Source organism: Caretta caretta, chromosome 1 (assembly GCF_965140235.1).
Source record: "Caretta caretta isolate rCarCar2 chromosome 1, rCarCar1.hap1, whole genome shotgun sequence".
Classification (NCBI taxonomy): Eukaryota; Metazoa; Chordata; order Testudines; family Cheloniidae; genus Caretta; species Caretta caretta.
In genome coordinates, this window is record NC_134206.1 from 99888340 (window position 1) to 99913158 (window position 24819).

A 24819-nucleotide genomic window follows, 5' to 3' on the forward strand; every position below is an offset into this window, starting at 1 on the left:
TGAATAGGACTGGTCCCAGAACAGACCCCTGGGGGACCCCACTATTTACTTCTCTCCATTCTGAAAACTGACCATTTATACCTACCCTTTGTTTCCTATCTTTTAACCAGTTACCAATCTATAAGGGCACCATCCCTCTTATCCCGTGGCAGCTTATTTTGCATAAGAGCCTTTGGTGAGGGACCTTGTCAAAGGCTTTATGAAAATCTAAGTACACTATATCCACTGGATTTCCTTGGTCCACATGCTCGTTGACACCCTCAAAGAATTCTAGTAGATTCGTGAGGCATGATTTTCCTTTACTAAAATCATATTGACTCCTCCTCAACAAATTATGTTCATCTATATGTCCAACAATAGTGTTCTTTATTATAGTTTCAACCAGTTTGTCTGGTACTGAAGTCAGGCTTACACGCCTGTAATTGCCAGGATCACCTCTGGAGCCCTTTTAGAAAATTGGCGTCACATTAGCTATCCTCCATTCATCTGGTACAGAAGCTGATTTAAATAATAGGTTACATACCACAGTTAGTAGTTCTGCAATTTCACATTTGAGTTCCCTCAGAACTTTTGAGTGAATACCATCTGGTCCTGGTGACTTATTGCTGTTTATCGATTTGTTCCAAAACCTCCTCTAATGATACCTCAATCTGGGACAGTTCCTCAGATCTGTCACCTAAAAAGTATGGCTCAGGTTTGGGAATCTCCCTCACATCCTCAGCAGTGAAGACCGATGCAAAGAATTCATTTAGTTTCTCCGCAATGGCCTTATTGTCCTTGAGTGCTCCTTTAGCACCTCGATCGTCCAGTGGCCCCACTGGTTGTTTCGCAGACTTCCTGCTTCGGAGGTACTTAAAATTTTCTTTGCTATTACTTTTTGAGTCTTTGGCTTTTTCCTAAAGCTTTATTATCAATAAAGTTAATACATTGTAAGAGAGAATTTCAAAAGGTGATTGGGAGTACTAACTTTCAGAACATTTCTCTAGGCACATCAGAGAAATCAATTTGTCTTTTAAAGACAAACAAAAATATGGATACCGTGGCTGCTCTCAGATACTTCAGCCTCTAACAATATAGCCTCTGAAAATACTGTTATGCTTGACTAAGGCTGTAGCTCTCCTGTCAACCAAGTGAAAAGCTAAATCACTTTGGTAGCCTGTTGATTCTAATAAAGATTTTTATCATATCTAGTATAGATGTAATAAAAAAAATCAAAGAACCAGTAGAAGTAAAACCAGGGAATATATCTATTTCAAATATGAATCTCTCTCACACCTTTCAGGATTTTATAATTGCCAAGCAACTAATTTGCCTGTTTTGTTCCTCTTTCTGACTGTAGAGTACATTTTATAAGTTATATTCCTTCTTAACTCTTGGACATCTTTAATAGATGCCTGTTCAAGTTCTAGTTTTACAATATTTTTTATAACATGTAATTGTAAGATGGTCAAACCTTAGAAATGCCCTCAGTTGGGTATTAGAAAAGAATGAGAGAGAAAGCTGAGAATTAAATTATTTGTAAAGCTCATCGAACCTAAAAGGACACACACAGGTTCTTTCACAGTGAGAGCTTGGGGGAAAAAAAAGAAAAAAGAAAAAAAGACCAAGTTAAAGGATTTTAATGTATCTTTGCCCTATTGTTTTGTACTCAATTCTCTCTTTTTTTTTAAAAAAAAAGATACACTAACAATGTAAACGGTTTCTTCCCCAGTGTAATGTAGATTGTACAAACAAAAGTTAAAAGGTCTAATTTACTTTTCAGTGTTTATGCTCCTTCCTTTCTTTTTTATAGTCTAGCCATCTTGGCCAGTGAGACTAATTCATTTAATTTTTGCTTACAATCAAAATTTAATTAACTTTTTAGTTTTCATATATTGGGAGGTTGCTGCATTGTTTGAATTATAAATCCTGCAGGTAATAATATTCTTTTTTCAATGAAATTCATTGAAACATTTTCACTGATAGACTTCCTAAACAATTTTTTTTGAAGAGACATTTTCCCAACATGTAAAATGAGTTTTGAGGGTAGCTACACATATCTATAGTAAGGGGTCTTCCCATGTCCACACATGACTGATACAAAGACGGAGGACTCATAAGAAAGAAGACTGTCTCGCTACAGCCTCAAGTATTCACTAGCTACTACTTTTCCCTTTTTAAAGTAAAACAAGCCCCCCTCCCTTTTTTTGTAGCAAATCTGTAACTTTCAACGATATATTTGAAGCAGTGCTATTCAGAATTTCACCTAAATCCCGTGAGAGCCAATACTCAATATGTATTAGTGATATAAACAAAAAATGATGTGTCTTCAAATACCATTGGCAAACAGCAATAGATGTTCACCCCCTACTAATGAAAATGTCAGCACATCCATGCTATAAGGATGAGAAAAATTTCTGAAGTATTGCTTGATGAAAAAAACGTTGGGGGACGGGGGGGGGGGGGGCTAATGCCACTGGTTATTAAGGGCAGCGTAAGTTATTACTCCAAGAATTTTTTTGGTGGATTCATGAAAGGACACTGCTTCAGTGCGCAGAATTTCTAGGGAGGCAATAAACTAACAATAATGAACTTGTAGGAGTATACCACAGGTAATAACTTCACTGTAGAGAAATAATTCATCGAACTCCATGTTGTATTTATTTGTCATATTTTAATTGTAATAATCTGATTTTGTATGAGTGAATGTTTTGAGTTCTTGCTCCTTAATGTATAAGCTGTAAAATAACAGAATCCAGAACACATTGTAGAGAAATTAGCTACTTATTATTTTTTTTTTAATACAGATGTAGTATAGACTGTTTAATTACAGCAGGACAGTGCTTCCAGTTAAATAAAATTTAAAACCTTTATTTCCCCAAATATAAAATTACTAAATTAGTGTCTTGAAAGAACAATAATATGGTAAAAGCTTTAAATCACACCACCATTTAACAGAAAATGATCACCTATTATGTATTCCATTGCTTTGGCAAAAGGGATGATTTTTTTCAAAACAGTGTATAAACCTAACATAGCAAAGATTGTATACATCTTCATATTGCACTTATCTATATACAGGAATAAACAAACTGTATATAGCATATACTTGGAATGAGCACAAAAATGTCACAATTAAATTTAAAGCAGAAGGCTTGAGAGCTGCTATGGCTATTTAAAAATTGTTTAGAAATGTAATACGTTTATGTACAGAATCTATGGACTGTATTAACAAACAATATGTACAAATCAGTTTACCACTACTTATATTTTAGTGTAACTTGGTGCTTGGTGTTCATTAATTCAGACCTTTGGTTGTACTTAATTTTTCCATTTGCTTTAAACTCATATACTTTCAATATGACAACAAGGTATAAAAGGAGCACAACAACTTGTCAATGGTACAAAACTACTAGTGTCAGTTCCATTAAATTAAAAAAAAAATTAGTGTCTCTATCTAGTCCCAAAATAGTTCTTGAACTTAAAATCAATCTGTATGTGCCATACATAAAAAGAACATCTGAATACTATGTATCTGCAAACGTACGTTCTACAACACCTTTTTGTAATGTGCCACTCATTTTAATAATACTTTCTAAGGAAAAAGAGAAATTAATTATCATAAAAGTTCCCAACACAGACCTCTGCAAAGACATTATGAAAACTTTTAATATTGCCAGCAAAATGTAAAAATATATGTTCACCTTTCTATTTATTTTAGAAGTCTACCACCATTATTGTTTATTCCCACCTGTCCCGAAATATAGTGTGCTCAGTGTTTTAGTGTGCTAATTTACATGGCTTGCAGGTGTCCAATATTTAGCTTTAAAATCATCCTGAGTTTGCAAATAATAAAGCAAATCCATGCATATACGAAGAAAAATTACTTTCCTTTACAAAACACTTATGCAACTGAAGAAGAACTGGGAATCCCATGAACTGCTGTGCTTGTTGGAGTTCCACTTATGGCGTTGAAAATGTGTAGTGAATTAGACATAACACTGGTCTTTTCTTCAACAGGAACAATCTTAAGTGAAAAATAAACAGAGCTATAACTTCACCCAAAAACTGATCACAGATACACAAAATCACTTATAAAATAATTCAATAAGCTCAATAAAACAGTGGGGTATTATCAAAATGTACAATTTATCTAGTCTATTTTTAATATTGTCTTCAACGGCATACAATTTTCTCTTTTGTGGTGGTTAACATTATTCCCAGGGACCAATTCTAGTACTGCACTGGGTGCTAAACCTTGCTACAACATCAGATGATACACCTTCCTAATTAAATTATTACACTTTTCTTGCTGGCTGAGTCTCAAACAGCTCCCCTTTCACAAGTTAACAATAGAAATAACTCCTGATGGAAGAAGGAAGCAATCATTAAATCTCACCTAGTTAGGAAAAATGTAGACAAAAAGGAGAGTGGGCATCATAAAAACGAAAGTCCATTTATAGACCATTCACTTCTCAGCCAAAACCAAAAAAGTTTACTCTTGACTGTTGTCAGAGAAAGAATTATGGGCAATTTAAACGATAAATATAAAAAATGCTAATACAAAGATTTTGTTAATCATTCAAAACCCTTGCTGTGCTTTGCCACTAGGAGTACTCTTCCACCATTCTCCCTCTGAAACTAGATTCCCTTCTTCCCAAATGGCTGTTTATTTCCATACCAGGAGTGTGGAACAGCATATTCCTCAGGATTGTGCCTATGGACTGACAAAAAAAGGGATCTTACACAGTGAGAAATAGCCACTCTGACTCCACAATATACTTTGGATGTGGGAAAAAGATTAAAGGGACCCAAAGTCTGTTCCTAACTTTGGTCAGTTTTGTGCCATGAAACAAAGTGTTCATCCTGTGTTACAGTGGTAAAAGGAATTACACAAAACTAGACAGAGACCCTGAAATCAGAAACAAAAAATATTACCATTCCATCTGATCATGTTTGCGAACAGCACAGGAGAGAAAGAGATAAGTCTGTTAAGATTCATTTGTATATAAAAAACCATTGATATAACATTTAAAGTTTCTTGCAATCGTTTAATCACTACACTAATTAGTTAGGGCAGTTGATATTAATTAGCTTTTTCATTGCCTGTAGAACAAAAATTAAACTGCCGAAATATTCCATGAATTTCTGAACTATAGAAATCAGGTACAGTCATATAAAATCTACATTTTTAACCAATTCAAAATTAATTTCAGATAAAAGGTTTCCCGTGAATTATAATTTTTAATGAAAATTTAAATTCTTACACTGTAATTTTATTTCTCAGTTCGGACCTTCAAATGTTGAAATTTAATTTAAAACTTGTAAAGTGACTCATTTCATTTTTGATTACCATTTAACTGAATTAGTACATTTTCTAATGTATCGTATCTGTATAATAAGAACATACTGGCATATTATGACAGTAGTGTGCATTACTGCAGTCTTACAGTAGATCATGTATCCGGTTTTACAATAAAAAAAAAAAGAAAAAGTATGTAAGGGAATCAATTGTGTCCTCATGCCCCAGGCCTGTTCCTCAAACATCTATTCCTAATGTCCTGCACTCATTTCAAATCAATTTTTTCATATTTCTGCTTAACGTCTCGATAATCCCTCCTCTCTCTCATGTTGTTAAAATGCTACTATCTTTCTAGACTTTTAACTGCAGTTTTATTTTAGATTCTTCAATCTCCTCCATCCTCTTGACCACATCAAGTTCTCATTATATCCTATTATTTCTTCCTATGTAATATTAACATACAGCCTTTCCCTCCTTATTGCCATTGTTAAAGAATTTGTGCACGTCTTTGCCATTTTCCCTCTTATTACTGCAATGCTCTTTTCTGTGGCCTCCCACTGCTCACATATACCCCCTTTATCTTATTCAAAATATGCTGCTGCTCAGTCAACACCAGTCATTACAGCCATATTATCCCTATTTTTGAACTCCTCCACTGGATTCCTGCCTTTTACCACATCAGGTTCAAATATTATTAGTCAAACTGTCCCATTTTTTCATCCACCAAGCACAATATCATTTCTTCTAAACCCACTTCTTACAAGGATCTTTCCTATATAGTCTTCGTCATCTGCACTGTTATCCCAAGTCTTTTCTGCCTTCAACTATACGCTCTTTGCAGCCGGGAAAAATTTTCACTCTAGAGCTGGTGAAAGGTCATATACATTTATGCCAATTTGTAAATACTATTTTTATATCTGATTAAGAGAGCGTGCACATATGCAATTTTTTGTAGAATAAATGTGTTTTCTATGCCCACATTATGCTCTGTGACACTGCAAGTCATGTGTATAGTAAAAAAGAGAAAGAGAACTATGGAGAAGATGTGTGTGAGAACAGTCTTATATAGCACTTGCTATACTCCAAGCTTCACGATAACATTTATGACGTTAACTAAAGACAATTAAGAAATAAAATTTTACAAGGTGATACACTGATGTAACTTGCAGTTCTATGCATTTAAAATCCCACTTCTCTACAAGAACAAGAACTCAATGAATGTTATTAAATGGCATTCACTCTACAGAGCAGAAAACCCTTTGTAGGGAGAGATGACATTGTGAACAAGACTGTAAGGTGCCAATCATAAAATGAAATGAGTACAAAATGATTTATGGACAGATAAATTCTATAATTAATATACCTAAGAAAATCATAGTTCACACTTACACAAAATATTTACTGCATATAACATTGTCAGAATGAATGTTAGTTCAGAAGAAAATTTTATATTTAAGTATTATACATAATTATACTCTGTATGCTTAGGTTTCTTGAAGAAAAAAATCTTACTATTTAAGCATTTTTTATTGTAAAGAAATTTTAGCTGAAGTCAACAAAAAATTCCTCTCTCAGCATTAAAAACTCAAGTCTTAAGCCACCTCCTCTCTATTAAATTATTACTCTGTGACAATTAAAATGGGATCATTTCAGTAAACCTTATGTAGGGTAATGACCACTTACAGTAACTTTTGTACTTAGCTCCATGTAGCCTACTCACTATCAGTCAATTTTAAAAGATAATTTGAGTTTTTGTTGTATCCTTGTTGATTATTAATGATTATTTAAAAAAAATTATTTGCATTTGCAGTAAATGTGTGAGAGCATTTACAAATATGATAAATTATTGACAAAATTAGAGAAAACCATGTTTTGACCACAGGACACTAGGAGAGTTCCGATGCAAGAGAAGAACACTGAAAACAAAATTATTGAATATTTTTCCTGTAGGTAACTAATTGTGCATATTATAATAGCATAGTCAACTATATCCTAGATGGTATTAAATATAATATTTAGGATTCAGTACATACTTGTTCATGCATTATTTCAGAAAGTTCTTTTGCCATTTCTCTGTAGTTAGCCTTCATTTCTTCTTGATATTCTAACTGATCTTCCTTTATAAGTCGTTCATTTATACCCAATGCTAGACCACAAGCCTCAACAAATTGTCTGAAGTTGTATAAAAAATAGAAAAGAAAAAAAAGACATTACATTTATGCAAAATCCAGGAGAAACGTCAAATGCTACTTGTTAATTTTAGAATACCTTGTTTGTGTGGCAAGGACATTGGTAACGTTAAAGTAAATGACTAAAACAAAACCTGCTTAAAACCTGTCTTTAAAAAGTTATTCCGTGTACATTCAGACAGTTTACCTGAAAACTTCCTTCAGTAATTTCACTTTATTGTCTGGATACTTTTTGGTATTTGTGTCATCTAAGAAAGCTCTTGCATATGCTAATGGACCAGCATTAACCTAAAACAAGAAAAAAGAATTTGAAATAAAGTTGATTTGCTATATTACCATATTGTTCCAACTAAAGCATTTATATATATTTATACATACACACATATATAGTGAAATAAGTTGGTTGGCTAGGTTGGTTTGTTCTTCTTAAGTGAATTTATTGTTTGTTGCAAGTACTGAACAGATAAAATAGGAAGCAAAACTCCCCTGTTTATTAAACAGGTACAACACATCAATATATTTCTCCATGCTGCCACCTCAATGTGATGCATCCTGACTTAGAAGGACCATTTGAAGGGTGGCAGCAAAATACAATCTCTGGTAAGACTGCCAACAAATAGGAAATTTGTCTTCCTTACTATGGTAGGCAGATGGCAAGCTCACACTGATCTGCTTATTTATCTCCATTATTAAAAAACAACCTAAACTATCTAAAATTGTGCACACAGCTTCCCTGTGCAAAAACGGTTACCCCATTCACTCTCTCCACTTTACCCACCTGCTGAGCCTCATCTTAAAGCCTAAAATTGTAAACTCTTTGGGGAAGGCCTGTACAGTTCAAGACGTGGCTAGCACTTCCAGACAGTAATATAATTTAAATAAATATACAGTAACAATAAATCTCTTTTCTTAGAGACAGCATGCTTGACAGTCCTTTACCAATGAATGGATCCTTCACATGCTAGAATTGAGTCAATGAGAACTGAGAGACACCAGGGACTCTCAAAGACTGGTCACATAGCTTCACTAAAAATATGAAAAATGCTAGAGCAATAGTTAAGCTGTCAGGCTCAGGTAGTCCAGATTGGGAAGTCAAGAAATAAGACCTGGGATAGGAGATCACCACCACTGGGGAGAGAGATTGGTGACCTCTGCTATAGCTCCACTAGGCCTGAGTACCACAATCTTCTTGGCTAATTTGGGGAGTGGTGATGATATTGTTTCTTCTACTAGTTCAGACAGTAGGAAGAATAGTTCAGAAAAGCAGGTGGTAAGAGGGTTATGGGCTTGTACATAAACCCATTAGGCTATCTATGAGCCATATTCTCTTCCCAAGATCGCTGATCTGCTTCTTCAGGGCACAAATACCTAGTTACAACAGACTGGATGTAAATAACATTTCTGGGGATGGCCTACCTTCCGGGATATCAGTTGAACACTTCCTGATTCAGAAACCATTTTGAATTTATCTGCCAACAGTTTGGTTCAGATGAATAGTGCCTGCCCTGGTCATTGTACTGTCTGGTTGAACCAGCGCATGCTACTATCGCAGGTGGATTAGCAGAAGCTAGCTGATTAGATGAAGCTAGCCTCATCATTTCTATCCCTACAAATTTGATGCTTTGGAGACTCTTTGACCTTGGCCATGTTCCCTGCTTATTGCAGTCTTTCAGGGGTACTTCCTATCCTAAAATCTGTCATCTGTGGTCAGGATTTTGTGTCCGAATCCTACTGTCTTGTGGGCTTCTATTTCCACTACCAGATGAGGACACTTCATGTTGGGAATGGTTTTCAACCTTTATTATTTATTAGTAAATATTTATAACACCACATAAAGGCCCCATTGGATGGGTGCTGTACAAATATGGATAAGAGATAATCCCCACTCTGGAGACCTTACATTCTAAAAGAATACCCCATCCTTCATGAGACAGGCTCTGTTGCTTTTAGGAGATGCAGTATCTTTTTGCATTGCGTGGCATTTCTCACCCTCTCTCAAGGCTGGATGAAGTATAAAAGGAAGGGGAGGAATCATAGAATCATAGAATATCAGGGTTGGAAGGGACCTCAGGAGGGCATCTAGTCCAACCCCCTGCTCAAAGCAGGACCAATCCCCAATTAAATCATCCCAGCCAGGGCTTTGTCAAGCCTGACCTTAAAAACGTCTAAGGAAGGAGATTCTACCACCTCCCTAGGTAACGCATTCCAGTGTTTCACCACCCTCATAGTGAAAAAGTTTTTCCTAATATCCAACCTAAACCTCCCCCACTGCAACTTGAGACCATTACTCCTTGTTCTGTCATCTGGTAGCACTGAGAACAGTCTAGATCCATCCTCTTTGGAACCCCCTTTCAGGTAGTTGAAAGCAGCTATCAAATCCCCCCTCATTCTTCTCTTCTGCAGACTAAACAATCCCAGTTCCCTCAGCCTCTCCTCATAAGTCATGTGTTCCAGACCCCTAATCATTTTTGTTGCCCTTTGCTGGACTCTCTCCAATTTATCCACATCCTTCTTGTAGTGTGGGGCCCAAAACTGGACACAGTACTCCAGGTGAGGCCTCACCAATGTCCAGTAGAGGGGGACGAATAGAGGAGAATGGAACTTCAGAGAGTATGAGTTATTGGGGTCTCCCAGACCCCTGCCTAAGGCTGACCAAAATCATGTGTTTAAGAAGTGAAGTATCCATAATCGTAGACTTATTTCTGGGCAGAGGCACGCTCATTTTCAGTCTCACTAATGACTTGGACTGGAAGGAGGGTCTGGATCGACTTTTTGATCCAGGTTTCCTCATGATGCTCTGTTACCAGGAATCACTCTCTTTAATCTTTGTTGTGAGTAGGAATGAAAGGAAGTTCTGCCCTCACAGGGGAAGGAAACTCTTTGGCTTGTCTGTATTATTGTTTATTACCATTTCAAGCTTTTCCCTCAAATGAGAGTCTGCCAGAAAATTCTGAGGCACAGAGAATTTGCTTAGAGTAATTATCCTCTATCCAGAGTTGGAGCCAAAGTTGGTGTTCAACTACAGAGTTTGTAGCTATGGCCCTCCCTGCCAGCCTCACAGAGTCCATGGATATGTCCATTCTGAAACAACAGCCAAGGATTATTTTCTTTAGCAATGAAACTCATTGTGGTTTTGGGGGTGAGGCCTTTGACACCATGTCCCTTGCGAAAAGTAGTTGCCAGAGTAGTTCTGATGATTAATAACAAAGCTTTAAAGTCACTTCTCAGGGTGGCTCAGGTGTGAGGCTTTAGGAAAGAATTAAACTTTTGCAAGAATTCTCACATTCTTAGCCACAGATGCATTAATCTTAGGGAGAACGTGTTCTTGCCTAAAGAATTCTTCAAAGAAGGGTGTAGGGAGATGGAAAATTCTGTCTTATTTGTTGACGGAAGATACCTGCTTTTGGACTTTGCTTGCTCATCCTCTCTTTTTGGATGAATACTGATGGTGTCCACCACCTTCTTCTCCAAGGCCCCAAACACACCTGGGAGAAAAGACTCTCTCCTGCTCGTATGGCTTGAGGTTATCATGATCTAAAGCTGAGAGTTCCTCTTCTTTAGAGGATAAGCTAAAGTTCAGGATTCTTAGCTTTTTCTTCTTTTCTGGCCTTTTATACATTTTTAGGTTTCTATTTTTTTTTTGAGGGAGGGCTTTTGTCACTGTCTAGGGATCAAAACCATTTTCTAGACGGTGTGCCCTTTTGAGTCTTAAATGGTTGCCAGGCTGCTCTTGGGGAAGTTTTTGAGAAGGGGCCCCTGTGTACTATCTCTCAGTTCTTGTAGGGGAAGGACCCAATGGTTTCTTGCTACGTAGACAACTCATTTCACACAAGCCAAACAGCTGTCACAAGACAATTTTGTTCACTGTTATTAATTACTTTGATTAGAGTCATGCCTCATATTCAATACTTCCAACAACTCCAAGTTCTTAAGCTATTCATTCTATTTATCTCTATGCTTATTTGATTTTGTAAAACATAGTGAGTGCATCATGAAATGAGCTGTACTGCATATTGTCCCTGTACAAGGTAATTGTTGATGGACTCATCTTTGCTGAAGTTTAAATTTTTTAAACTGTGAGGACATAGCTACTTTTTCTATGGTAGTGTTTGAAAGCTACTTCATCATCGTCATTGCTCGCCACGTAGAAAAAGAGATGGTCACACTGAACAGATCACCAGTCTTAGTTTTTTAAGTAAAAATTTGTAATTTAGTTCATTTTGAAGCCCCTGATAATTTTTCCCTTTAGTTTTTTGCATATAGAATCTCTGATACCACCCTCAGGTAGTTTCCTATGTCAACAACAGAGGGGAAGGCTAGCAGTGACTGCACTGCGATCCACAGAGACTACCGCTACTTCCAATGGCATCTTGTGTATGTGTGTGTTGCTCACTGGTTGGAGGCATCTTTTTTAACATTGTTTTACAACCTATCACAATTCTGAAATGGTCACATAATTATAAATAAAACAAAGAAATAAAAGGTTTAATAGCTAACGGAAAACCCATTTTAGAGATGGGCTGTCACCCTCAATAGCGATGATTCTGCCCCTGTGTGCATCCACTGTGTCCACTAAATGAGGCTGAGGTCCTATGTCATAGAACAGCATGCCTGGGAAGTGATAACCAACCTATATACTGCTTGCTACCAGCTCCCCCGATATAATCTCTCACACACACACAATTTTTTCTCTTATAAATATTCTCTCAACCCATGTTCTATTTTTTTAAACTTTATGTTCATTATCTGCTCCAATTTTCACTCTTTTCCCCTCCCTGTTCTGACACTTTTTGGGGTTCTTTTTTCAAAAAGCATCTGACTGCAATTCAAACCTAACAACGATTAAGTCTGAACAGAACATTTAAACTCAACATGAGAGTAGGTTTGAAATCAAGCAAAATAAATTAATTCATCCCTGTTATTTGAGAAGCTAGTGTTTTATTCCTTTTCCAGCCTCTCACCCTGGAACCAAAAGGAACTAAGACCTGGTCTACACTAGAGTGGGGCATCGATCTAAGTTACGCAACTTCAGCTATGTGAATAACGTAGCTGAAGTCGATGTACTTAGATCTACTTATCGCAGTGTCTTCACTGTGGTAGGTTGACTGCTGACGCTCCCCCGTTGACTCCGCCTGCGCCTCTCGCTCTGGTGGAGAACCAGAGTCGACGGGAGAGCGCTTGGCGGTCAATTTATCGTGTCTTCACTAGACGCAATAAATCAGCCCCTGCTGGATCTATCGCTCCAGAGGTAAGTGTATACATGCCCTGAGACAGTCATACAAGTCAGTCACATAGCTCTGAGTCCTTTGTTTAATTGTCAAAAGCTGTTACGGTTTGTTATGAAAAATAATCTAGGACAATGAATGATACATATCATTTCTTACATGAAACATTCAATAATTTCACATAAAAATAGACACTTTGTAAAGATAAAAATGCTGAAAGTTCATTTATCATATTTCGTTGGGGAAAGCAAAAAATGAGATCTGGTGCACAGGTAGGTATCTTACCTGAACACTGACACTTCCCTGTAGCTTTAGCTGCAGTTTGATCATATCTACTTCAGTTGAAGAACAAAGCTGCCTGAGCTCTGCAACCTTCTTACTCATTTCATCAATGGCTACTTCAATTGGGTTTAGATCTGTATGGTGCTGATACATTACAGGAATGCGCTTTTTCACATAGGGGAAACAATGTATAGCTAGGATAAAAACAGATTAAGTAATCTATTTCTGATTATATTAAGCTAATTTTAAACAGTTTATATGTTGGTAGAGTTTTACAAAATTCTTCAAAAAAGTTTATTAAGCTAGTAATGCTTTTTATTGCTACAACCATACAGCAAACGATCTCTTGTTACATGATACACAAAAATGCTGTCAAATTCATAAAGTAAACAAACTGAAAAACACCACAAACATTTATTTTCCAATATCTTTCAGTTATACTAGCCTTCAGTATTGCTTGGCAATAGTATAAAAAAAGTTCAGAGTTTCCTTTTGAAGCATTTTAGTTAATAAATAAATATATTCCAAATAAGACTATTAAAACATTTTGGGTTGGATTTTCAGAAGTGCCTAGATCGGGGTGGGCAAACTATGGACTGGGGGCTGCATCCGGCTCTCCAGACGTTTTAATCCAGCCCTCGACCTCCAGCCGGGGAGCAGGGTTGGGGGCTTGCCATGCTCTGCACGGCTTCCAGAAGCAGTGGCATGTCCCCCCTCCGGCTCCTATGCATAGGGGCAGCCAAGGGGCTCCGCACACTGCCCCTGCAGCTCCCATTGGCCACGCCTGGCTGCATCTCTGCATAGGAGCTGGAGGGGGAACTTGCTGCTGCGTCTGGGAGTGCTTGAGATAAGTGCCACCCAGAGCCTGCACCCCTGACCTCCTCCTGCACTTCAACACCCTCATGGCCTCTGAACCCGTTGGTCCCAGCCCTGAGCACCCTCCTGCACCCCAAACCCCTCATCCACAGCTGCACCCAAAGCCAGAGCCCTCACCCCCTTCTGCACCTCAACCCCCAATTTTGTGAGCATTCATGGCCCGCCATACAATTTCCATACCCAGATGTGGCCCTCGGGCTAAAAAGTTTGCTCACCCTTGCCTAGATTAATGTGATTCTGTTACTACTGAAATCAAATGTTAGCCAACTCCGAATTTCCTTGCTTTTGTGGATTATCAAATTCTTAACATTTCTTAAATCAGCCTTTTCCAAACTTTTCAAAGCTGTCCCCCACCCTCTTTTCAGGAAAATGAAGGCAATCACTCCCTCCCTCCCCGCCCTTCAACTCCACCATATGGTGCTGAATATTTACACATTCCAGCGGATGCGCCTCATACTTCAGGACCAAACTTTATTAAATGACCAAAGTCTACAACATAGTAACCGATGAATGACAAGTAAATATGTAGTAGTACTTTTTAAAAGTACTGTTTGTTCTAATCCTAATGGAAACTGTATGTATGAGTCAGTATGTAAAATTCAGGCTCTGATGTTGACATATAAGTGAACTAATTTATTGCAGTTCAGAAGCAATAAAGAAATCATGTGCTTAAATTGAACTTCTTTTACAAAGGAAGTTCATAATTGTTTTTTTAAATTAGATACTTTAATTGCTTTAGAGAATTATAAAAATGTAATAATTTGTAACTATACAATAAGATGCCACTTTCCACCAAAGAATGTGTTACAAAACAGGATTATAAATTAAACTCATTAAACTTCTGAGCCAAACTTAATTATAATTTTCCTTTAAATGACAGACTTTCCTAGTGGAAAATTAATACTACTATACCATAACCAATTTCAGGTACTGCTCTGGAGAATGAAATCCCTCAGGATAGTGGTGTACCAATATGTGTATTATTTTTTAAAACTGTGTATTCAATAGATGTACCCACTGTAGCTATGATACAAGATTATAATATTTGCTAACTAATAACTGTCAAGGACTTGAGTCATAGTAGTGTTGTGTAACATTTCCTTGTAATTTTCCTCATAATTCAAAGGGGGCAGGGAGAATGTGAACCAAGTTGTGTTTACCACTGTGTTAGTTAATGTGGTATAACACAATACATTTTCCAGTCTAGACAAGTCTCAAAGTAGTCCTCAAGTTAAAACAGGGAAGACCAGATATGTGATTTCTGGCTTTACTAAGATAAAAACTGAGTAGGAAAAAAGGCACAAATTCAATTAAAAAAAATGCTTTGGAGGGGTCACCTTCGAAGAGTCAGCGTAAGTTTTCCAGGTCAAAGGTCTTTGAGTCAGCCTTCCTGGCACTCTTAGCTTCGACACCAACGTTTCTGGCCTACCAAATGTCAGAGATGACGAGGAGCCCCTTGATGTTGACCCTGTGGACTCAGCACTGGCCTTAGCCATGAGAGTGATGCTGAGGAGCCCTTTGATTGTGGCCTTTCCATGCTTCTCAAGGTCTGACAAATGGCATTAACCACCTCTTCTAACAGCTGAAGTTTGAGGCAACCTTCCTACTCCCTTTGAATTCATGGTGATAGCAATGGCCTGTATATTTAATCTGCACAGTGACCCTCATCGAGGCAACATAATAGTCATCAGTAACAGTATTGCATCTTTTGATTTGATTTGAAAGCTTAAAGATGGTGTTTTTATTGGGATCACCCATGGTACCAACTGGAGATGGAGACTCGGAAAAAAGAAGAATTAAGACCCAAATCCTGTGAGCTAACCATGGTGTATAATCAACATAGAAACGGAGAATGAAGGATTATGTAAATGGGATCCAACACCAGTAGGGTCACAATGCTGCAGAACTAAAACGATCTAACTAAAAAGCTAAAAGCAAAAAAACCATAATAGGATAGAGTAAGGGTACTGACAGATGAAAGCATCAAGGACACTAGTAGATTCTTACTTGCTGCTCCTTTGGGCGTTAACTAGAACAAAACAACAGTTGGGAAAGACTTCCCCTTTATATCTTCCAGCTTAAGATGCGGCAGTAAGAGGGTTCAGGCAGACCCACTGGAATGCTAACAGTGGACGTTGTGCAAGCACACAGGCAACCCTAGGAGGAGAATCAGTTCTCAAGCTACACAAGTGTAGTTACGAGAACTGGCTGGGAAAAGAATGTAAAAAAAATTGAAATTTTGGGATTTTTTTTTTAATCCTGAATCAGGATGAAAATCCAAAACTTTCAATTTTCTCATGGAACTGCAAGCCCACAATAATTTGTTAATCCAAAATGAAATATGCTTCCTGGTGTCCAATGGAGCTTCAAGTCCTGGAAGCGTGGGCAGCCGGAGATCTGGGAACCCAGGCTGCCAAGGAGGCAGGTAGGAGACCAGGCAAGTTTCTGATGGAACCTACCTGGTTTCTGTCAAAAGTTTCAAAGAAATTGATATGTTCCTGTAGAATGTCTTGATTTCAGAGAACCGAATTTTCCAAGGGAAAAATGTTCCATTGGAAAGATCTCCAGACTGCTCAAGCAGCAAGTCTAACCCTAAGCAATATTTTTGGATGGGAAATGAAAAATACTTAAAAAACAACATAGGATTTTTAGGCAAGTGGACTGAAAATACCCAAACTGTAAAACAACAAGGACATTTGGGTTAATGCTCCTACTTTAGATCAAAGCCTAGCAAGAAGTTTAATTACTATAAATGGTCAGGTTTACATTTTATCCAAAAGATAATACTTAACACTTCACACTTCTATAGTACCTTCCATATAAAGAACACAAAGTATTTTGAAGGCACTAGTGAATTAAGGCACTTACATCTACACCCATAAGAGATAGAGAAGTTTATTATGTTCATTTTAAAGATAACAATGGGAAAGTTAAGACAAACTAATGAATGACTCACCCAAGATCATACTGAAAGTTCATGACAGAACAAACCAACTGAACTCAATCCTAAACCACAGCCAGATTATCAGCTCTTCCAGTAACAGATATCTTTGACAATATCTTGAGGCACTAATTAAGTACCAATCCAAGAAGGAAGATTGACATCTGCTGAATCACAATCATGGATTCTTACAGCACTTTTCCACTGAGCTGTCTTATCCAAGATCACAGCCCTAACTGATATGGGGATAACTCTTAGCCCTAGTTTCCATATTCTTATTATTTATTGCATTATAACTAAGGGTGCACAAAAAAAAAAAAAAGGATCAAGGAATCCCTTTATCCAAAACAAAAATATTAATTTGAAAGTAAAGGCTATGTGTGATCCTATTCTTATGTCTCTTCCTCCACATTCTCTAATCAGCAGTTATCGGAGTGCAAAGGGATCACATGACAAAACGTACTGCCATAGGATCAGTACTCTTACAGAAACGTTAAGAGGACTTCCTTGTTACATTTAAAAATCACGACGTGTATGTATAGTTTTAAAAAAGAGAAGTTTGGCCTCCACCTAATCTTTGGGTTTATTTTGCTTTCGTAGCTACCATCAACAGTCTTGCATACTAATCCTTGAAATGAATTTGGATTCTCCTGACAAAACACAAGAGGTTATTCACTCATAGAATTCCAAACACCAAGAGCTAAATATGAAGACATAATACAAAAAAGTAGTCCTCTTTAAAAAGAGAAATCCATCATACAATACCTGTCAAAATAGTTCGTCGTTTACACTGTTCTTCCACTCCTCCTTGTCTTTTACCAGATTGAGTAAAAGGCATTTCAAACATAAAACGACGAATATTGTGCGTTCTTTCAAACTCTGTTTTTCTCTCTTGCAATTCCTTTTCTTCAAAATATGGGACTACATGTGTAACTTGTATGTATGCATATTTTGAGTCCAAATCCTTGGGATTCACCTTTAAAAAAATAAAAAAATATTTAAATTGCAACTATTTAAAGTTGATTTTTTAATCTGAAATTGCATAGGTTTTGGAAAGTAAATTTGGCTCTGGTTCTGCAGGTAAATCCAGATGTGAAACCCCTCAGCTCCACTGATTTCAAAACTGAAGTTATTTCATTAACTTAAAAGTTACAGGTTAACTTTTATTAACTTAAAAGTTACAGGCAGCTATAGTATAACATTGGTATATTTGTCTAGTGACACAATTTTCTATATTTTTAGAGTACAGGTCTGCAGATAAAAGACACATACCCAGAGCAGTGTCAACATAGCAAATTATATTAAATTCCATTAAGACGCTACATTAATAGAAGATTAAGTTTGCACAATTTGTTGGTCTCTAAGGTGCCACAACTACTCCTCGTTCTTTTTGCACAATTGAGCACTCAAAAGTGAGGAAACAAATACTGGTGCCCTGTCTCTCTACAGCTGGTTCAAGGATAACCTGGAAGTCAAAAATTATTATTGTTATATAGTTACTAGTTAAAAATATTCTTTATAGCATACCATCTCAGAGAAAAATATTATCAAAAGCAAAAAAACAAGTCAAAAGATCACACAGAAAAATTAAACTTAAAACAAAACACCTCAGAAATGTCACCAGAACATGACAAATCAACTCAGTAAACCACTAAAAGTATTAATGCTACAAACATTCAAACAAAGTCATTGGATGAAATCCTGAAACTGAAAACAATGGGAGTTTTGTTTGTTTGTTTGTTTTTTAACACTTTAATGGGGTCAGGATTTCACTTTGTGATTAAGGCACTGGGTTGGGACTTGGGAGACATGGGTTTAAATTATTGCCTCTGCCTGTATGACTCTGAATATATAATTTTATCTATTTGTGCCTCAACTTGCTATCTATAAAGTGGCGATAATTATACTTCCACACCTCACAGGGGAATTGTTATGATAAACTCATTCATGTCTGTGAGGCACTTCAATACTATGATGATAGGGACCATAAACCCCAGATACTTCTGACTGTCAATTTTTGTATAGTATTGTTGCTCTTTTTCCTGAAAAGAGGAGGCATGTGCAGGGAGATAATATTAAAGAAAATATGTACCTAACTCCTATACAGTGCTTTTTATCTACACAACTCAATAGTACTTTCCTCTTTTGTCATGTGCTATATTTCAATTTTAGATATGGAAAATGAGGCACAGAAAAGTGAAGAGACCTGTCCAATGTCACCTAATAGGCCAATGGCAGAATTGGGACTAGAACTCAAGTTTCCTAAGGTCCCAGTACAGTGCCCTACCCCTCTCAGACACACGGTTGGATTCTTTCTTGAAGAAAAGTCTGCAGTGTTTTCAGACCCCTTCCCTGGAACTTATGGGTAACCGTTTGCTTACTGAGTATGAGACAAAGACAGGAAGACAGACACTTCCCTGAAAACTCTGACTAGATTGAATGATGGAGGCAAAACCTGAGAATAGTCCATAGCTATGTATAGGATAGAGTACAACCTATTTTCCTCAAACACACCAATTTTAACTAGTTGTAAGAGAAATCCTCATTAGGTTTAAAACATTTATATCTAAGCACATTGGAACGGTTGCGAAGAACTGAGGGTACAGCATAGGTCTGTGAAGTTTGGTCCTAGCTTGAGATTTTATTCCCAGTAAGGTTCCAGTGTGAGTGGGGACAGCTTCTCCCTCACCGCTGCCTTGTTAGGCTGACAAGTGTTGAATGAATCTTGTGACCTTCTTACCAGACAGACAGAGAAGCAGGAGAGGCAAGAAGTGGTGATTTAGGAGGGAACTGCTGCTGGCTCTGGAGTTTGGTGGTGGGTGAAAATTAGCTGCTGGTCAAGAGTTCTGGACTAGATGTTGAGGGGAATGAGTTGGGACCTAGAATGGCCTCTTTTGCATGAGGTGCCCTTTTCAATTGGAAGGTTGCTGTAGCTCTGTTCTGCCTGATCTTCTGTGCTGTGTGCACCATCTTGGGAATCCTCAACCACGAGAGAGAATATCTCCTATTGAGTGACAACGCAGGCAAAGGGCTAATTTGAGAGGCCAATCATATGGGAGAGATTTGTGGGCAAATTATCTATTTTTATCCCCCAAAATACTCAGCTAGGCTTACCAAAGGGAGTTCTAGCTCTAATGTACACTAGACTTTGGACACAGAGATTTCTATCTAGGTACTACTATTGCCCCATCTGTGTCTGAGAACCTGAAAACCCATCTGTGCCACATAGTGTCTGAGAACCTGTGAAAGCGTTTCACAAAAGGGTGGTCTGTATCTCTCACTGCAACGGTATCAATTTGGACTCTACCCCAAGCTGCAGAAGTGGGAAAAACCCTCTGTGAGCATAACTGAGCATGCATAGGAAGGAGAAGGATCTATGGTACACTGTGTGGGCAGCAAGTAGTCAAATGACCTAAAGCTAAGAAGCCAGATTTAAAAGTTACTCAATTTTGTCTTAACAGAAAAGCCTTACATTGCTATGTGACACAAAAGCCAGGAAATTCAAAATTAAGGCATACTTTACGAGAGCCATCATGCCCCTTACCCTCTCCAGCCAACACTTTATTCAGATAGGCAGCATGTGTACACACATAATGAGGATAGGATAGTGATGATTCAAACTCAGACTCTTGGTTTTGTAGAGATTCATGAAATGAAATTATGAGATTTTGGGATAAACTTGTTTTAAATAACATATCCTGCTTTACAAATAAACGTAGTCTTACTCTGCCAGAATCCTGGATCATTCTGACGTTTTCTGATCCGAATTTGTCAGAGTAGAGCTTATGTAGTCTCTGGGAAATCTCTGAAAGTGGTGTGAGTTTAGGCTCTTTATAAATATACTCCTTTCCATCTTCATCTTCAAAGAATCCCTGTAAGAAACAAACAATAATTAGAATCCTTAAAGAACAACAGCCAATTGTTACAACATACAGAGTGGTTTATGCTTTTCAAGGCAAACTTAAATGTTCAATGCACGGTTCAAGCAAAAGTAAAAATATCTATCAAAATAAATCCAAGTTAAAAAGGTCCCCTATGAGAAAAAAAGTGAATTATCTACTATAGAATGAGTGCACAGATAATGAAAGCACACAAAATTACAAACTTATGAAAGGATTGTTGTAATTATTTGATGTGCTAACATTAAAAGTTTTGAGATCAAAACTGATTTTTCATATTCTTCCAAAATGAATTGTTTTCATCCCTGTTTCACTTGCCAAAAGATCCATTTCCTTGCCAAAAGGGACTATTTGACTCTCCATTGAATGCTTCAGTAAGAATTTGCAAAAAAAGATTGAAAAACAGTTTTACAGCGGTTTTACATACTGGATTGTATAGTACAATGAAATAAAACCACACCTACTCTCTCATTTAAAAATCTTTACATTATATTGAACATAAATATTTGTGTGTTTGCACTAGTTAAACTATCTGTTTTTAAATCTTGGCTGAATCAAATATAGAAGTGCATGGAAGGTGAAACAGGTGACTGCTTTAAGGCAAAAAGCCAAGTTTGAGTTAATGTTTTAAATCAGAATATAAATATTTCTGTCATAAGATGGAACGGACAAAAAGTGAAAGAAACAGAACATACCATGTATAAACACAGGCTACACTGAAAAAAATACCCACATCAAACTAAGCTGAAATGCAGTAATTTTTACTGCATTGCTTGCTTTGTAAGCAGCTACTGTAATTACCTCCACATCTCTTTCACTGTCTGTAAACTGGTATTGCTATAAAGTTATAAAAGACAACAACAGAATAAATTGAAGGTTATACCGCTCAAGGTAGTTTACAATCTCCCCCATTCCCTAAACAGCCTGCCAGCTATCCAAATGAAATCAGTTAACTAAAAATTGGGTTACACATACACAAAAATGTACACAATATTTGGCTACTGTGGCATATTTTACTTATACAAAGACAGTGTAGATATATTACAGGATGTGAAGCTGTCAAATGCACACAGTCAGCCAGAACTTTTGATTTTGTTTTTTGAAGCATGCAGTGCTGATGTATTGGAAATCGGTGATTTGTTTCTGTAAATGGCACTGAATGTTATTTTTGGAATTACAACAGCTAGAATGCATACAGATCTGAAAAGCAAACTTGCAAACCACACTGCAGCACCGAAAATGGTGCTCAAAAAATTGCTAAGAATTATTATTATGGAGAACTTACCGCTGCCTTAAGATAGTAACAAAAAGAAAGAAAAAGAAAAAGCAGAAAGTTTACTGAGGAAGATAAGGAGGAATTACATGGGATATGACAAATGTATTAAACTAGACAATCATTACTACCAGAACAAATCTATCATGCTTTTTATTTTGCAGTATCAATATAGAAATCAAAGGAAGACTGTGAATCAGGGTATGTTGCAAAATCTTTAATAGTTTTTTGACTGTATTTTATCGTTTGAAAAGTGATATTAAATAATGCTTACCTGTCCAAAGAATGCAACTCTGAAATAAGTGCCAAGTAGTCTCTTCCCTGTATGCATAACTTCTGTTACTTTGCTGTATGCCCGATGAAGTGTGTCATATAGATGAGCTAGTCTCTAAAAAAACACCACAGAATTTTGGAATGGCAGCGCTTAGAAGCAACACTTTCTATTTATTTTAAACATAAAGCACTGTGTTAAGGAGAAAAAGCTCTTTTAGTCACTAACATCAACATTCTAAGAGAAAATGTATTAACAATAACAAACACCACTACCACCACTTAGAACCTATAGCAGCGGAGTTAAAACACTAAGGGCTTGGCTACACTTACATTTTATAGGTTTCAGAGTAACAGCCGTGTTAGTCTGTATTCGCAAAAAGAAAAGGAGTACTTGTGGCACCTTAGAGACTAACCAATTTATTTGAGCATGAGCTTTCGTGAGCTACAGCTCACTTCATCGGATGCATACCGTGGAAACTACAGAAGACATTATATACATAGAGACCATGAAACAATACCTCCTCCCACCCCACTCTCCTGCTGGTAATAGCTTATCTAAAGTGATCATCAAGTTGGGCCATTTCCAGCACAAATCCAGGTTTTCTCACCCTCCGCCCCCCCCAACCCCAAACTCACTCTCCTGCTGGTGATAGCCCATCCAAAATGACCACTCTCTTTAAAATGTGTATGATAATTAAGGTGGGCCATTTGCAGCACAAATCCATGTTTTCTCACCCTCTGCCCCCCCCCCCCCCAAACTCACTCTCCTGCTGGTGATAGCCCATCCAAAGTGACCACTCTCTTTAAAATGTGTATGATAATCAAGGTGGGCCATTTCCAGCACAAATCCAGGTTTTCTTACCCCCCCACCCCCCTCCAAAAACCACACACACAAACTCACTCTCCTGCTAGTAATAGCTCATCCAAAGCGACCACTCTCCCTACAATGTGCATGATAATCAAGGTGGGCCACTTCCAGCACAAATCCAGGTTTTCTCACCCCCCCACCCCCATACACACACAAACTCACTCTCCTGCTGGCAATAGCTCATCCAAACTGACCACTCTCCTTACAATGTGCATGATAATCAAGGTGGGCCATTTCCAGCATAAATCCAAGTTTAACCAGAATGTCGGGGGGGGGGGGGGGGAGGGGAGGGAGAAGAAAAAAACAAGGGGAAATAGGCTACCTTGCATAATGACTTAGCCACTCCCAGTCTCTATTTAAGCCTAAATTAATAGTATCCAATTTGCAAATGAATTCCAATTCAGCAGTTTCTTGCTGGAGTCTGGATTTGAAATTTTTTTGTTGTAAGATAGCGACCTTCATGTCTGTGATGGTCTCTGTGTATATAATGTCTTCTGTACTTTCCACAGCATGCATCCGATGAAGTGAGCTGTAGCTCACGAAAGCTCATGCTCAAATAAATTGGTTAGTCTCTAAGGTGCCACAAGTACTCCTTTTCTTTTTACATTTTATAGCGCTCTAACTTGCTGGCTCAGGGATGTGAAAAATCACCCCCCTGAACACAGTAAGTCAGAGAGCTTTAAAGCGCTAGTGTAAACAGGCTCTGAGCGCTAGGAGCCGCACTCCCAGCACTCAGAGCTAATCCCCTCGTGGAGGTGGAATACCAGGAGCGCTGGGAGACCTCTGTCCCAGCGCTCGCGCACAACCACACTCGCACTTCAAAGCGCTGCTGTAGGAGTGCTCACGCGACAGCGCTTTAAAGTTTCCAGTGTAGCCATGCCCTAAGGGCTAGACTGTAATGTTCCTTCTAGTCCTCACTAAAAGAAAATGCAGAGAAGGAATCCTTCTCTGCTACCCTCTTGTGAAGAGGAGTGAGTGAGTGTGTGAGTGTGAGAGAGAATCAACTACTACCATTGTAGTAGCAGATTACTAACCTCCATATGCTGGCTCAGTTGTTTTGGCTGGCACATTGGGGGATGACATAGCCAATACTTAATATAAAAATGGCCATACTGGATCAGACCAATGATCCATTTAGCCCAGTATCCTGTCCTCCAACAGTGGACAGTGCCAGATGCTTCAAAGGGAATGAACAGAACCGGGAAATTATCACCCTGTCATCATCACCCCCGTCATTCAGTCCCAGCTTCTGGCTTAGGGACACCCAGGGTATGTCTACACTGCATTAAAAACCCATGACTAGCAAATGCTAGTGGACTCGGGCTAAGGGGCTGTTTAATTTTGGTGTAGATGTCTGGGCTCTGGGATCCTCCCCTTGCTCAGGGACCCACAGTCAGGGCTTCAGCCCAAGCCTGAATGTCTTCACTACAATAACCCCTTTGCCCACACCCCTTAGCCTGAGTCAGGTAGCATGGATCAGTCACAGGTTTTTAACTGCAGTGTAGATATACCCCCAGAGCATGGGGTTGTGTCCATGACCATCTTGGCTAATAGTCATTGATTGACCTATCGTCCATGAAGTTACCTAATTCTTTTTTGAACTCAGTTTATACTTTTGGCCTTCACAACATCCCCTGGCAAGAGTTTCACAGCTTGACTGTGCGTTGTGTAAAGAAGTACATCCTTATTTTAGTTTTAAACTTGTTGTCTAT

General features: G+C 37.9%; 1 protein-coding gene across 17 annotated transcripts in view; it reads right to left on the minus strand.

Annotated features, from left to right (window-relative positions):
- Positions 1-2617: 2617 nt before the first annotated feature.
- The window catches only part of DOCK9 (dedicator of cytokinesis 9), a 331662-nt gene continuing 309460 nt past the window's right edge, over positions 2618-24819 (minus strand). For 13 of the 17 annotated variants that reach the window (XM_075129522.1, XM_048854041.2, XM_048853994.2 and 10 more), the window contains 7 exons: positions 22241-22354; positions 20520-20666; positions 17560-17770; positions 12981-13171; positions 7658-7758; positions 7315-7453; positions 2618-4006 (listed from right to left, as the gene is read on the minus strand). In XM_075129522.1, coding sequence (XP_074985623.1) covers positions 3884-4006; positions 7315-7453; positions 7658-7758; positions 12981-13171; positions 17560-17770; positions 20520-20666; positions 22241-22354 — 1026 coding nt within the window. In that variant the 3' untranslated portion in view covers positions 2618-3883. Of the gene's footprint in view, positions 4007-7314; positions 7454-7657; positions 7759-12980; positions 13172-17559; positions 17771-20519; positions 20667-21494; positions 21531-21978; positions 21985-22240; positions 22355-24819 lie in introns of all 17 variants that reach the window. The other 4 variants (XM_048854079.2, XM_048854087.2, XM_048854070.2 and 1 more) reach the window with 2 other exon arrangements.